The 14,573-nt window shown below is 43.6% G+C and overlaps 1 protein-coding gene across 2 annotated transcripts in view; it reads right to left on the bottom strand.

The window, feature by feature from the left end:
* LOC115177102 (igLON family member 5) overlaps positions 1-14,573 on the bottom strand; it is a 142,213-nt gene that overhangs the window by 20,258 nt on the left and 107,382 nt on the right. For both annotated transcript variants that reach the window (XM_029737607.1, XM_029737606.1), the window contains exons 3-4: positions 3,936-4,168; positions 1,895-2,014 (exon numbers count right to left, since the gene is read on the bottom strand). In XM_029737607.1, coding sequence (XP_029593467.1) covers positions 1,895-2,014; positions 3,936-4,168 — 353 coding nt within the window. The remainder of the gene's footprint in view (positions 1-1,894; positions 2,015-3,935; positions 4,169-14,573) is intronic.

Below are 14,573 nucleotides of genomic sequence, written 5' to 3'. Positions count from 1 at the left end.
CTTATAGGACGTTGACACTTTATGAGCACTGAGAAGTCAGACTCAGTCAGAGCCTTTGAGTTATATTGCAGTGGAGTGTTTCTGTAGCAGAGGTGGTCTGGTTCTTTCTAGCTCTATCAGCAGTAGTCGAGCATCTGGCAGGCATTGTTTGTTTGACTGAGACCATAGTGAATGGAGTCTGATGCGATGGAGTGGGTGGGCCAGAGAGCATCGATGTGGCGTGCTGTTTGGTGATTAAGTGAGGAGTGTGTGAGTGAGGGCATTTGTCTGTGTTAATGTATGTGTGTGTGTGTGCGCATTTTATCTAATGGATGAGATGTCCAATGATAAGAGCTTGATGTCTCAGATTTAATGGGGGTTCAGGTGATGTCTGTGAAAGAGTGTGAATGGGAGATGGAGATGGTATCAGTGAGAGATAAAGTGGGCAGGAGCAGTACTAGGAGCAGTACTTACACATCTGGGTTGTATTCATTAGGCATCCATTGGAAGAAAATAGACTGACACAGGGAGGGACTACCTGTTGTTTTCTGTTGCAAAACATTTTAAAACTATTTCTGTTGCCAGCTCTAATGAATAAGGGCCCTGGTGACCAGGGGAAAGATGCCACCGCGGTGCCACCATGCCAGGTGCAGAGGATTGTCTTAAAGTTGTGTGTGTCTACACCTACGTAAGGGTCCCACTGTAATCTATCCACCAACGCAGTGTCTGAATAGAGTGACAGGTGCATGGTGGATTGTCTTGAAGGTGTGTGTCCCGACTCCCTACACCCAGGCGGGATACCCCTCTACCAATTTGTCTCCCACCGACTGCAGTGTCTGAATAGAGGGACAGATGGTTCGCAGCTTCTCACAGTTTCTCTAGGCTTCTCTTTCCCCTCCCTCTTTTCTCCCCACCACCACTCCCCCAGCAGCCCATGGCTTCGCTGCAGCGACTCCCACAGAATAACAATGCCTCCCTATCTCACACTGCAAACTGAAGGGGTGTGTGTGAGGGAACGAGGGCGGGGGAGTATAGTGATGACAAGGAAGAACTGCTGTAGGTCTGCAGACAAGCACAGCAAGTGGCTGTAATGTACGTTAAGGGTGTGTGTGTGTGTGTGTGTTATCAGGGCACAGAGAGGAAATGGAGCAGGACTCCCAGCTACTTCCAAGCTGTTGCACCCCCAGTAGGTCACTGTAACACATTGTAACACTGTGCTAAACCTATCTAACGCCTAGCAGGGTAACTTCAACATGCTCAACACATTCTATGAGATGCATCAACATGAAGTAAATCATTTAAAATCTTACCATCGATGGTGGCAGAAATGGTAATAGGATAGGAATCATTTCACGGACAAATCTAAATGGATATGACTTAGCTTATTAGTCGTTTTATCACGACCACCCTCGAAACCAATGTATAAATAGTGTTCTAATGACAAACATCATTATTAGCTTTGTTGACATGGTGAAGGCGGTGACAGTGAGGATGGTGACAGATGCTGATGATTGTGGCTGGCATGCATTATTTGTGGATAATTATGTGTGATGTGATGTGTGTGTGGGTGTGTGTGGGTGGGTGTGTGGGTGTGTGGTGTGTATGAGAGGGAACCAGCAGCCACAGCTTGGGTGCGATGGAAATGGTAACAAGGGCAGGTGACAGAGACAGGAGACAGTGGACATGGGACACTTAAAGGGACTGGGACAGAGGGTAGGGGACTATGACAGAAAACAAGGACAGAAACAGGGGACAGGCAGGGGACAGAAACAAGGGACTGGAAACAGCGACAAGTTAGTATAGACTACGACAGCGGACAAAGGACACGACACAGAGACTGGGAAAGGGACGGGCAACTGGGAGAGGAGACATGAGGACTGGGTACTACGACAGTAGACAGGGACGGGCGTCTTACATTTGTTCTCCTTCCAGGTGACGGTGGGTTCAGGTCGTCCCACCGCCAGACAGAAGAGGTATACATTCCCCCCCTCGTTCACTGACACGTCTTGGGAGATGTTGACGATTCTGGCTGGCACTGCAAGACGAAAGAGTTGGGTTTTATTGACAGTCATGACTTGACAAAAAAGAGGAAAGCCACTTAAGCTGCCCTCCCCTCACTGTTTGCAAAGTATAAACAAGGTATAAAACTGAAATGACAAGCATAAAAGTAAGGGGTTACCAAAATAACAATACTACCAATGACAAACACTGATTCTCTGACTACTATTATAACAAGACAAAGCTATAGAATGTTCTTCACTATGGTGTTGAATATAGGGATGGAAATCTTCACTCAAGGTCTAGAAGTTTCTCTCTTTGGTAGTTGCTTTGTTTTTTTCTTTTCACAGCATGACCACCATCAAATGTGTTTTGCTCTAAATTGCCATTCCAGAGCAGGCACTATGCATATAGTTAGATAGATAACTAGATGGCCCTTGAATTTAAATGGCCCATTATCGTTGCTTTTAATGAGCTTGGCCATGAGGCTGTTTTTTGCGAAGCATCTAACCACAGGATCCCATTTTTAACTCTCTGGCCAGGCGAAAATACTCTTGCGATAAAGCAAAGATTGGAGCCATCGCTACCCCACCATGGCCGTCATTGTTTGATGCAGTGACTCTGGGGTGTAATTATTTTGTGTGTGATATCGCGGTTAAGACTGAAATTGGAGGCGACTTGGAAACTAGGGAAAATGGTCATCTGTGTGCCCATTTGCCCTGCGGATAAATGCTTCTCCTTGGCGCCTGCACTGTGTGAACAGTCTGTTGGAGAGTGGCTGGCTTAGCCTTCTGGGTAATCCTGCCTGCACCCTGCCTATATACAGACACACACGCATGCAAGTACTGTATTCACACACACACACGCGCACACACACACACACACACACACACACACACACACACACACACACACACACACACACACACACACACTGCTGAAACGTGCCCAGCTTGCTCTCTCTCTCTCCATCTCTGTAGCAGCATGGTGTGTGTGTGTGTGTGTGTGTGTGTGTGTGTGTGTGTGTGTGTTTGTTGGCCAGTTGATATATACCCTAATATTTTTCATTTTTATTCCGCTGGTCTTGTATTACTGCGATATGCTAGTACACAAGGTACAATATACATAACAATTGACACATGCAGGGAGAAAAGGTCTGCAATCCATCAGCCAAGCAGCCGGGCGCCAATAAATCACGTCACTCAGGATCAGTCAAACTCTCACTCACTCCACCGTTGCCTTGACGATAGGCCAGATCTGGTCCTGCACTGTCAATTATTCAGTCAGGCAGTTGGACAGCCTCCTGTATAGCAGCCCATATCGTCTTACCCACTTACCCCAGGATCTACCCACCCCACTCAGTTCTGAGGTAAACTTGCATCAGTGCTAATGTATTGGCTCGAGGCACAGTTGCTAAGGACTCGGTTGGCTGCTTTCTTTGCTCAGTCCAAGGCTCCATCCACTGCACAACACTAACAAAGGCCTTGGGTCACTTTACATTTTTTTTGTAAAGTAAAAGTAAAGTTGTGTTTACAATTGCTGGACTAAAACCTGGAGGTGAATAAATAATCCCGTAAATAAAGTGGTACGTGCCCATTACAGAACCAAGTACAATATGAACTGTAAACACATTAAAATATAGCTATTAAAGGGCTAATACACCTAAATATTTGTATACTTACCCTGTAAACAGTCAATGGACAAAGAGAAAGATAAAGCCATGCTTTTTTTGTTTTTCCCTGGCTGCTGTCACCAAATCTTAACTCGTTAGCTGTTCTTGTCCAGAAACCAAGTCCATATCCCCCAAATTAGCATGTTTTAAATATCCTTTGACAAATTAATTAATGTACGCAACCAATGTCAGACACTTTGAGAGCATTTGGGCTTGAGATTTAAAACATGCAAATATTTTATTCTACCCCATCTTTCCCCCCACCTAGATGCCCCCAGGGACTCACCTTGGACGATGAGGAAGACATGGGCTATGCGGGGCTTGTTGCTGGCCTGGAAGCTGCAGGTGTACAGCCCCTCGTCAGCCACCTCCACTCTCTCTATCTGGATGGAGAAGTCACTAGTGTTACTGTTGACCAGCGACACCCGTCTGTCCAGCGACCACTTGTCTGTCCCCGCAAACAGGATGTTTGAGCGGTTCAACCACGCCTTGTGGGTCACCTCCTCGTCGATTTTACACCTTTGAGATGGAGGGGGAGAAAACAGGGGATAAGACAAGACCCAGATAATTTATTAATAATAATTTATTTCACTTGAATAGCGATTTTCATTACAGAAAATAATCTCAAAGCGCATAAAAATCCAAAAAAAGAAACAACACATTTAAATTTAGATGGTAGAGATGGATATTGAATGTCTTTATTTGACATGGTATGAAAGGCTGGGAGTTGAGGCAGTTTGGATTGGAAAGGCAGTGTAGCTTCAGCGGAGGTAGTGGGCATCAATAGAACAGACAGAGAGAAACAAAGACAGTCTGACAAACAGGCCCGGAGCACTTTATCCGTGCACCGCATCTGCTTTTCCTCCATAGGACCTGCTCCTCCGTAAGTACTGGTCCTCCATTGCCTGGGTGATGCTACGGCTGCTGAAAAGTGCACGAAAAGCCACCACACCTTGGCAGTGGTTAAGAACAGTCCCTGAGCCTCTTCTGCCATCTCTGGCCACAGCATCCAGTACTAGTTGTAATTCTTCCCGACAGATGAAGCAATAAAGCTGGGGCTGCATTATTTGAATCCAAACAGCCAGTTAGCTAGCTAACTATATGACAAAAATATGACTTTTATCCCAACAAAAAAGTACAAAAGTACAATATTTACAGAGCTCTCTGCCTAGGTGACCACACGGCGCCATGGCAACTACGGAACATACTGTACATATATTGACGTGAGTCTGTATGTGCTTATGTATGAACAAAGATAGCATAGACATTTTTGAGGAGGAGCAGAAGTGAACCCTGGAACTCCAAAGAACTTCCGATGCGTTTGAAAACAACAGCTGTTCCATCGCGGCTGTAAAAGGCTAGCTAGATAAGCTAGCTAACTTAGTGTAGTTGTTTTCTCAAGGTCAAAATTACGACCGAGGACAAATCTATTTTTGAAAATTAAAGTTAACAGATTTCCCAAAGAAGCATCGCAGCGGGCTGCATTGGGGTGGCAGGTAGTCTAGTGGTTAGAGTGTTGGACTAGTAACAGAAAGGTTGCAAGATCGAATCACCGAGCTGATAGGGTAAAAATATGTCGTTCTGCCCCTGAACAAGGCAGTTAACCTACTATTCCTAGGCCATCATTGAAAATAAGAGTTTGGTCTTAACTGACTTGCCTAGTTAAATAAAAAATTGCCTTTGTGGAAAGTAAAATCAGCAGCAGGAGGTGGTGGCTCCAAGATGATGTGTAACACATGGGTACACTGTTAAAGTTTTGATCCGAGACGAATCTTGGTCAGGTCAAACAAACTGAGTCTCACATCCCAAAATATACACATTTCACCTCACGTGACCATTGCGGACATGACGCATGGCGGGTGCAAAAACAAGTTGTGTATCTCCAATCATTTAATAACAATGAGATGGGTACATGTAGTAGTTACAGAAAATAATATATATTTACAAAATGACCAAGTGGGTAACCTGGTAGACAAGACAAATCAATGTCTTGTACATCAATGAAATATTAATGTAAACTCTTGGTTCAGACCTCTAGGAGACATGGTACACACATGGTGAATCTAATACAATTCTCCTCTCAGTATCCCCCCCAGAAGTTTTAACATGTTCGATGCCAATGTGTCTCAAAGAGCTAATGTTGTGACGAGCCTCCATGAAATGCGCAGCCACAAGGTTTCTCTGGTCAAGGGTCCTGATATTTTTCCTGTGTTCTGCTATCCATGTTTTCAGAGCTTGTTTTGTTTTTCCTACATAGCATAGACCACAAATACACTTGATCAGGTATATCACATTTTTTGTATCTTAATGGCCTTGCCGTAATAGGGTGATTGAACATTGTGCATTTGTTTGTAAAGTTACACTGGGTACATCCGCCACATCTAAAGTTACCGTCTGACATTGTCTAGAAAGGTATCACGTGCCACTGGTGGAAGATCAAACCTCACCACCATTTGACTGATGTTGGGGGCGCCTCTGAAGTCTAGCCACGGGGGTTCTTTAACCTCTTTTCCAGTTGTGGATCAGTGCTCAAGATGTGCCAGGGTTTTTTAATGATGTGGTCAAACTGTTTACCAAGTGGGGAGTATTGAAGGAAGCATTGAAGGTGTTGGTCAGGAGGGCGGGGAGGTTTGGGCGTGAGGCTGTCATCCTTGGTCATATTTTTATAATGTTCCCTTGCGTCTTGCAGCCATTCCTCTGGGTAACCCTGCTGTCTGAAACACTAATCCAGATAGACGGCTTGTTTGTCATAGTCACTCTGTGTACTACAAATCCTGCGTTGGCGACTGTATTGGCTAACGGGGAGGCTCTTTTTTTAGGGGTGTAGGGTGGAAGCTGTCTCCTCGTAACAGAGAATTCCTGTCTGTTGGCTTCTTGTATAGATCCGTGCTAAAACCACCCCCTCCCTATTAATCAAAATGTAAAGAAAACGTATTTCATTCGCATCAAAGGTGAGGGGGAATTTCAAAGGTTCACTGCTTGTATTGATGAAGGAGTGGAATTGAAGAAGTTCCTCTGCTGTGCTCTGTAATAGAACAAATACGTCATCAATGAAGCGTTTGAAGGCCCAAATCCCCGTCATTTGCGTGAAGAGAAGACGGAGAAAAAGACGACAGAGGCCTTCTGAGAATTCTTAGGCGATCTAATAAACCCCCATTGCCTTCCGTTCTCCTAGCTAACATGCAATCATTGGAAAATAAAATCAACGACCTACGAGGAAGATTAAACTACCAACGGGACATTAAAAACTGTAATATCTTATGCTTCACCGAGTCGTGGCTGAACAATGACATTATCAACATACAGCTGGCTGGTTGTATTAATGTCCTGTTGGTAGTTTAATCTTCCTCGTAGGTCATCGATTTTATTTTCCAATGATTGCATGTTAGCTAGGCAGGATAGAACAGTAGCGTCTGGTAAGACAAGAGGGGGCGGACTATGTTTATTTGTAAACAACAGCTGGTGCACGATATCTAAGGAGGTCTCAAGGTTTTGCTTGCCTGAGGTAGAGTATCTCATGATAAACTGTAGACCACACTATCTACCTAGAGAGTTTTCATCTGTATTTTTAATAGCTGTCTACAGACAACCACAGACCGATGCTGGCACTAAGACCACATTCAATGAGCTGTATTCTGCCATTAGCAAACAGGAAAACGCCCATCCAGAGGTGGCACTCCTAGTAACTGGGGATTTTAATGCAGGAAAATTAAATCCATTTGACCAAATTTCTATCAGCATGTTACATATGCAACCAAAGGGAAAAAAAACTCTAGACCACCTTTACTCGACACACAGAGACACGTACAAAGCTCTCCCTCACCCTCCATTTGGCAAATATGACCATAATTCTATCTTCCTGATTCCTGTTTACAAATAAAATTAAAGCAGGAAGCACCAGTGACTCGGTCAATAAAAAAGTGGTCAGATGAAACAGATGCTAAGCTACAGGACTGTTGTGCTAGACAGACTGGAATATGTTCTGGGATTCCTCCGATGGCATTGAGGAGTACACCACATCAGTCATTGGCCTCATCAATAAGTGTATCAATGACATCGTCCCCACAGTGACTGTACGTACATACCCCAACCAGAAGCCATGCATTACAGGTTACATCAGCACTGAACTAAAGGCTAGAGCTGGCGCTTTCAAGGAGAGGTACTCTAATTCGAAAGCTTATAAGAAATCCCGCTATGCCCTCCGATGAACCATCAAACAGGAAAAGCGTCAATACAGGACTAAGATTGAATCGTACTACACCGGCTCTGATGCTCGTCGGATGTGGCAGGGCTTGCAAACCATTACAGACTACAAAGGGAAGCACAGCCGAGAGCTGCCCAGTGACACGAGCCTACCAGACGAGCTAAACTATTTCTATTCTCGCTTCGAGGCAAATAACACTGAAACATGCATGAGAGCACCAGCTGTTCCGGAAGACTATTTGATCATGTTCTCCGCAGCCGATGTGAGTAAGACCTTTAAACAGGTCAACATTCACAAGGCCGCAGGGCCAGATGGATTACCAGAATGTGCTGACCAACTGGCAAGTGTCTTCACTGACATTTTCAACCTCTCCCTGTCCGAGTCTGTAATACCAACATGTTTTAAGCAGAACACCATAGTCCCTGTGCCCAAGAACACTAAGCTAACCTGACTAAATGACTACTGACCAATAGCACTCACATATGTAGCCATGAAGTGCTTTGAAAGGCTGGTCATGGCTGACATCAACACCATTAGCCCAGAAACCTTAGACCCACTCCAATTTGCATACAGATCTACAGATGACGCTATCTCTATTGCACTCCACGCTGCCCTTTCCCACCTGGACAAAAGGAACACCTATGTGAGAATGCTATTCATTGACTACAGCTCAGCGTTCAACACCATAGTGCCCTCAAAACTCATCAATAAGCTAAGGACCCTGCAACTAAACACCTCCCTCTGCAACTGGATCCTGGACTTCCTGATGGGCTGCCCCCAGGTTGTAAGGGTAGGTAGCAACACATCCGACACTCTAATCCTCAACACAGGGACCCCTCAGGGGTGCGTGCTCAGTCCCCTTCTGTACTCCCTGTTTACTCATGACTGCACGGCCAGGCACGACTCCAAAACCATAATTAAATTTGCCGATGACACAACAGTGCCTGATCACCACCAGCGATGAGACAACCTATAGGGAGGAGGTCAGAGACCTGGCCGTGTGGTGCTAGGACAACAACCTCTCTTTCAACGTGGTCAAGACGAAGGAGATGATTGTGAACTACAGGAAAAGGAGGACCAAGCATTCCCCCATTCTCATCGACAGGGCTGTGGAGCAGGTTGAGAGCGTCCAAGTTCCTCACCAACAAACTAACATGCTCCAAGCACACCAAGACAGTCGTGAAGAGAGCACGACAAAACCTATTCCCCCTCAGGAGACTGAAAAGATTTGTCATGGTTCCTCAGATCCTCAAAAGGTTCTACAGCTGCAACATCAAGAGCATCCTGACTGGTTTCATCATGCCTGTAATGGCAACTGCTCGGGCCTCCAACCACAAGGCACTACAGAGGGTAGTGCATACGGCCCAGGACATCACTGGGGCCAAGCTTCCTGCCATGCAGGACCTCTGTACCAGGTGGTGTCAGAGGAAGACCCTAAAAATTGACAAATATTCCAACCACCCTAGTCATAGACTATTCTCTCTGCTACAGCACGGCAAGCGGTACCAGAGCGCCAAATCTGGGTCCAAGAGGCTTCTAAACAGCTTTTACCCCAAGACATAAGACTCCTGAACATCTAATCAAATGGCTAGTCAGACTATTTGCATTAGCCCACGCCTCCACCCCATCTTTTACGCCACTGATACTCTCTATTATTATCTATGCATAGTCACTTTAATAACTTTATCTACATGTACATTTTACCTCAATTACCTCGACTAACCAGTGCCCCCGCACATTGACTCTGTACCGGTACCCCCCTGTATATAGCCTCGCTATTGATATTTTACTGCTGCTCTTTAACTGCTTGTTCTTTTTATTTCTTATTTTTATTCATATTTTTTAAACTGCATTGTTGGTTAGGGGCATGTAAGTAAGCATTTCACTGTAATACCTGTTGTATTTGGCGCATGTGACTAATACAATTTGATTTGATTTAATTTGTTTCCAGAGTCTGATATGGTGCAAGAATGGATTGTTAGGGCTGAAAATCACATTCTTCTCAAACAACCCCACATACAGATTGGCATAATTTGGTGCCATTTTACTACCCATAGCAGTTCCCTTCTGTTCAATGAATATGTCATTTTCAAATATGAAAAATGTCTTAGTCAGAACAATCTGAGCAAGTTCAACAATACAGTTAGTGCTAGTGAGTGTACCAGTGGGTCGTTGACTAAGATAGGCTTCTAGGCCTCCCTGGTGGGGGATATTTGTATGCAGGGATTCAACATCAAAGCAAGCCATAAGCGTCTCCCCAATAATTTTGTGCATTGTCTTGAGGTTGTTAATTGTGTCCATAGAATCGCGTACATATGCACGGGGTGACACCACACTGGGTTTTAGAAAGGAATCTCCAAAAACAGAAATATTTTCAGTCAATGAGTCAATGGTCACAATAGGTTTATTAGGTTAACCATCTATTCTAGCTAACGTCAGCTTGCAAGAATGGGGGGGGGGGTATTTCTGTGTCGATATTTCAGAAGAACATATGGATTCTTTAGACATTTAGAATGGTAAAACAAATTGCATGATGAGGGCAAATTGAGCCACTCTACAAATTATTACTAACCCAAACACAGTGGGGAACAACGAGGGCCTTCTTATAAAATAATACTTATGATTTTAATTATATTATTATTTTCAATTGTGTTCTGATTCAATCTCTTCAGTTTTTGTTGGAAAGGGTTAACACTGAAGAGAAAAAAAGATCCAATCAGGATTTTTCTTTTGTGGTCTCTGGGGAAATCTCGCTAGCTAAGTCAGCCATTGGTTAGGCCATCAGAAGCTAGACAGAAGGCATCTGCCATTCAACTGTATTAGGGCAACATTTCGGAGTGACAGTGCAATCAACCAATCACATTTTGACTTGTAATGGGTGGGACCGATTTTACAAAATAATGTGGAGATTTCTGCCTTCTCAAAGGCCAATAGGTCACTGCGCAATAGAGAATGATAGTTTTCCCACAGACTAGCTAGCTATCTTTTGTTGTAGGCTAGTTTGCAGCGGCTGCAGCAAATGTTATCGAGTAGGATGCTGCTAATTTGTTAGCTTCTCCCTTTTCAAGAATAACTTTCGACAAGAAGTTAACCTTTTACTGCATTGGGCTAAATCAGGGTCACACAGAGTGATTCTTGGTAGTCTTAAACAAATCTACTTTCAAACAAAAGTATACACCTCACACACATGGTTATGGGCTTAAAAAAGACACCTGTATCATGTGAGTGGAACACAAATAGCCTACTAACCAAGACTTAGGGACAAACTTTTTCAATACCTGGTTTGCATACCCCTTGTTGCCTTAGTTAGCATTTACTGGTAGATATCATAAATTGAAACGGCTTTCCTACCTACCCTGCCCGCTACCGATGACGTTCTTCTGTGAGCTGCTCCATTTCAAAACCAGTTGAGAGCTGTGTGCTCTGGCTGCCTGCACATGTACAGCGCATGTGAATATACTTTACATGCTTTGCGATTGTGCAGGCTGCTTTGTGCATCATTTCACTATTGTACTACATAATTGATAAATGGTATACCTCCACTACACTAATTTGATACGCATCAATGGGGATTAAGAAGTGAATATACTGAAAAGAAAGTGGGTATAAGGCTTATACTTGCATATATCCTCCACTACACCACTGGCCCTCTGTGTTTTACAAAAAGTGTACTCTCCTACATGAGTGCGCTGGTATTACTGTTGCTGCCTTTTCAGCATCATTACCCTGTCACACACTGAAGGCCTAGGTCCAATAGGTTCGCCACTGCGCAAACATGTCGATAATACAGTGCATTCGGAAAGTATTCAGGCCCCTTCCCTTTTTTCACATTTTGTTACGTTACAACCTTATTCTCAAATGGATACAAAAATAAAATTCTCCTCAATCTACACACAATACCCCATAATGACAAAGTGAAAGCAGTTTTTTAGGAATCTTTGCACATTTATTCAAAATAAAAAACAGAAATACCTTATTTACATAAGTATTCAGACCTGTTGCTATGAGACTCGAAATTGGGCTCAGGTGCATCTTGTTTCCATTGATCATCCTTGAGATGTTTCTACAACTTGATTGGAGTCCACCTGTGGTAAATTCCATTGATTGGACATGATTTGGAAAGGCACACACCTGTCTGTATAAGGTCCCACAGTCGACAGTGCATGTCAGAGCAAAAACCAAGCCATGAGGTTGAAGGAATTGTCCGTAGAGCTCCGAGACAGGATTGTGTCGAGGCACAGATCTGGGGAAGGGTACCAAAACATTTCTGCAGCATTCAAGGTCCCCAAGAACACAGTGGCCTCCATCATTCTTAAATGGAAAAAGTTTTGAACCACCAAGACTCTTCCTAGAGATGGCCGCCTGTCCAAACTGAGCAATCAGGGGAGAAGGGCCTTGGTCAGGGAGGTGACCAAGAACCTGGTTGTCACTCTGACAGAGCTCCAGAGTTGCGCTGTGGAGATTGGAGAACCTTCCAGAAGGACAACCATCTCTGCACCATCTCTACCAATCAGGTATTTATGGTAGAGTGGCCAGATGGAAGCCACTCCTCACTAAAAGGCACATGACAGCCCGCTTGGAGTTTGCCAAAAGGCACCTAAAGGACTCTCAGACCATGAGAAACAAGATTCTCTGGTCTGATGAAACCAAGATTGAACTCTTTGGCCTGAATGCAAAGTGTCACATCTGGAGGAAACCTGGCACCATCCCTACGGTAAAGCATGGTGGTGGCAGCATCATGCTATGGGGATGTTTTTCAGCAGCAGGGACTGGGAGTCAAGAACGACGGAAAGATGAACAGACTAAAACACTGACTCAAAAGATAACTTGATCTTTTTTTATGTGAACCGTTTTTGCTATTGGGACAGGGCATCAGACTCCAGAGCCCTTTATTGCAGAGTTGGGTCACTGAGGTGGTCGGTTTTCAATTCACTAACACTTATCATGTGGTTTGTGCAGGCTGAAATTTGGTGAGTTGGATGTTATCGTAAACTTTGAAATTAGAAACAAGCATGGTAACAAGCATTCATTGTTACACTGCAATTGCCACCAGTTACAGTGTAGCTATGAATTATTACAATTATTTAGAATACTTGATACAGTGTAATTACATATGTAATTACACTTTAATACGGACCCCTTAAGAAGTGTTACCGTCGTTTTCATTAGACAATTAATGAGACTAACCATGTTGATGGATACCAGATTTGACTTTTTCAGCTACTGTACATACGTCATGAAATGGATTAGTGCAAGCCCTACCCTTGTAATGAAGGTAGGCCTTAAAGTTGCAATATGCAGAAATTGCTTGGCCGTTTTCTGGTTGCTAAGATTCTGGTAGTTCGCCTAATTTCAGTTTATGTGACAAAACAAGCAGTGTAGAGAATCATTGTACCACCTAAACTACTGTGAAATATATTTAAAATAACCCAAAATATTGTATTTTCAGCTTTTCGAAGTTAGTGTACAAAACCAAAAGATGCAAAAATGACTAAACATAAGAACAGCAAGCATCGAAATAGTGCACATAGACCATATCTACCGCTTCTTAGACTTGCTTTCAAAGAGAATGACAGATCTATAACTCAAATTTCTATGTGAATTTGGTCAGGTCACAAATATCACTATCATGAGTGAGTGCAGAAAGGAATATTTTAAGGTCCATTTGAATTCATTTCAAATTACATTTTGATCATCCGGTTGTAATTAGTATATGCAATTCAATATTATCGCCACAAAGAGTCAGCACTAGCATTCGTAAACAAACCACTAGCCAGGTCTCGTAATGTGAGGTTGTTAATACATACCTAGCACAAGGTAGCGTTCATAAAAAATACAGTATGTTTCTTAATTGAAACTACGAGGGCAATACACCTGGGTAAAATATAGTTGTGTTTTGGAGGAAGCAGATGAAGAGCTAGGAGAGACAGATTGGTGAGGGGGAGAGAGGGGCTGATAGTGGTAGTTACTGCTGCTACATAACTTTTGATGTAAACAATGTGGCGGACCATTCTTGATACACACAGGAAATTGTTTCGCGTGAAAAACCCAGCAGCGTTGCAGTTTTTGACACACTCAAATCGGTACGCCTGGCACCTACTACCATACCCCGTTCAAAGGCATTTAAATATGTTGTGTTGCCAATTCACCCTCTGAATGGCACACATAAACAATCCATGTCTAAATTGTCCCAAGGCTTAAAAATCCTTCTTTAACCTGTCTCCTCCCCGTCATCGACACTGATTGAAGCAGATAGGGATCATTGCTTTCACATGGATTCACCTGGTCAGTCTGTCATGGAAAGAGCAGACGTTCCTAATGTTTTGTACACTCAGGCTGTATGTATATATGAATACAAATATTATTTTGTGTTTGGAATGTAATTTTCACAGTTTCTGAACTAGAAATGTTTTGTGACAGTATGACTACAGTACTGTCCTTCACCACTAGATGTCCTTAGAAGCTTCAGCTGGGGACCAGGCCAGGAGAGGATAAGCCTGAGCGCTTATGTTTAATTGATTTGGCCAGGGTAAAAAAAAGAAATCTCAGTGAGGTAGATCACACGGTCTCCAGTGAATAGGCCTCATCTATGCCAGTGATATTACCTTTAATCGCCCATGCAATGAATAGATGAGCCTGTAAGTATGAAAGGGCATCATATATCAACTACAGGAGCCTGTGGCGGTCTATGGTTCTAGGGCTAGGCAATATGAGATGACA

The sequence above is a fragment of the Salmo trutta genome, chromosome 37 (genome assembly GCF_901001165.1).
Source record: "Salmo trutta chromosome 37, fSalTru1.1, whole genome shotgun sequence".
In the NCBI taxonomy this organism is placed as follows: domain Eukaryota; kingdom Metazoa; phylum Chordata; class Actinopteri; order Salmoniformes; family Salmonidae; genus Salmo; species Salmo trutta.
The sequence above is the reverse complement of the archived record's forward strand: the minus strand, read 5'-3'. Positions and strand labels throughout refer to the sequence as shown.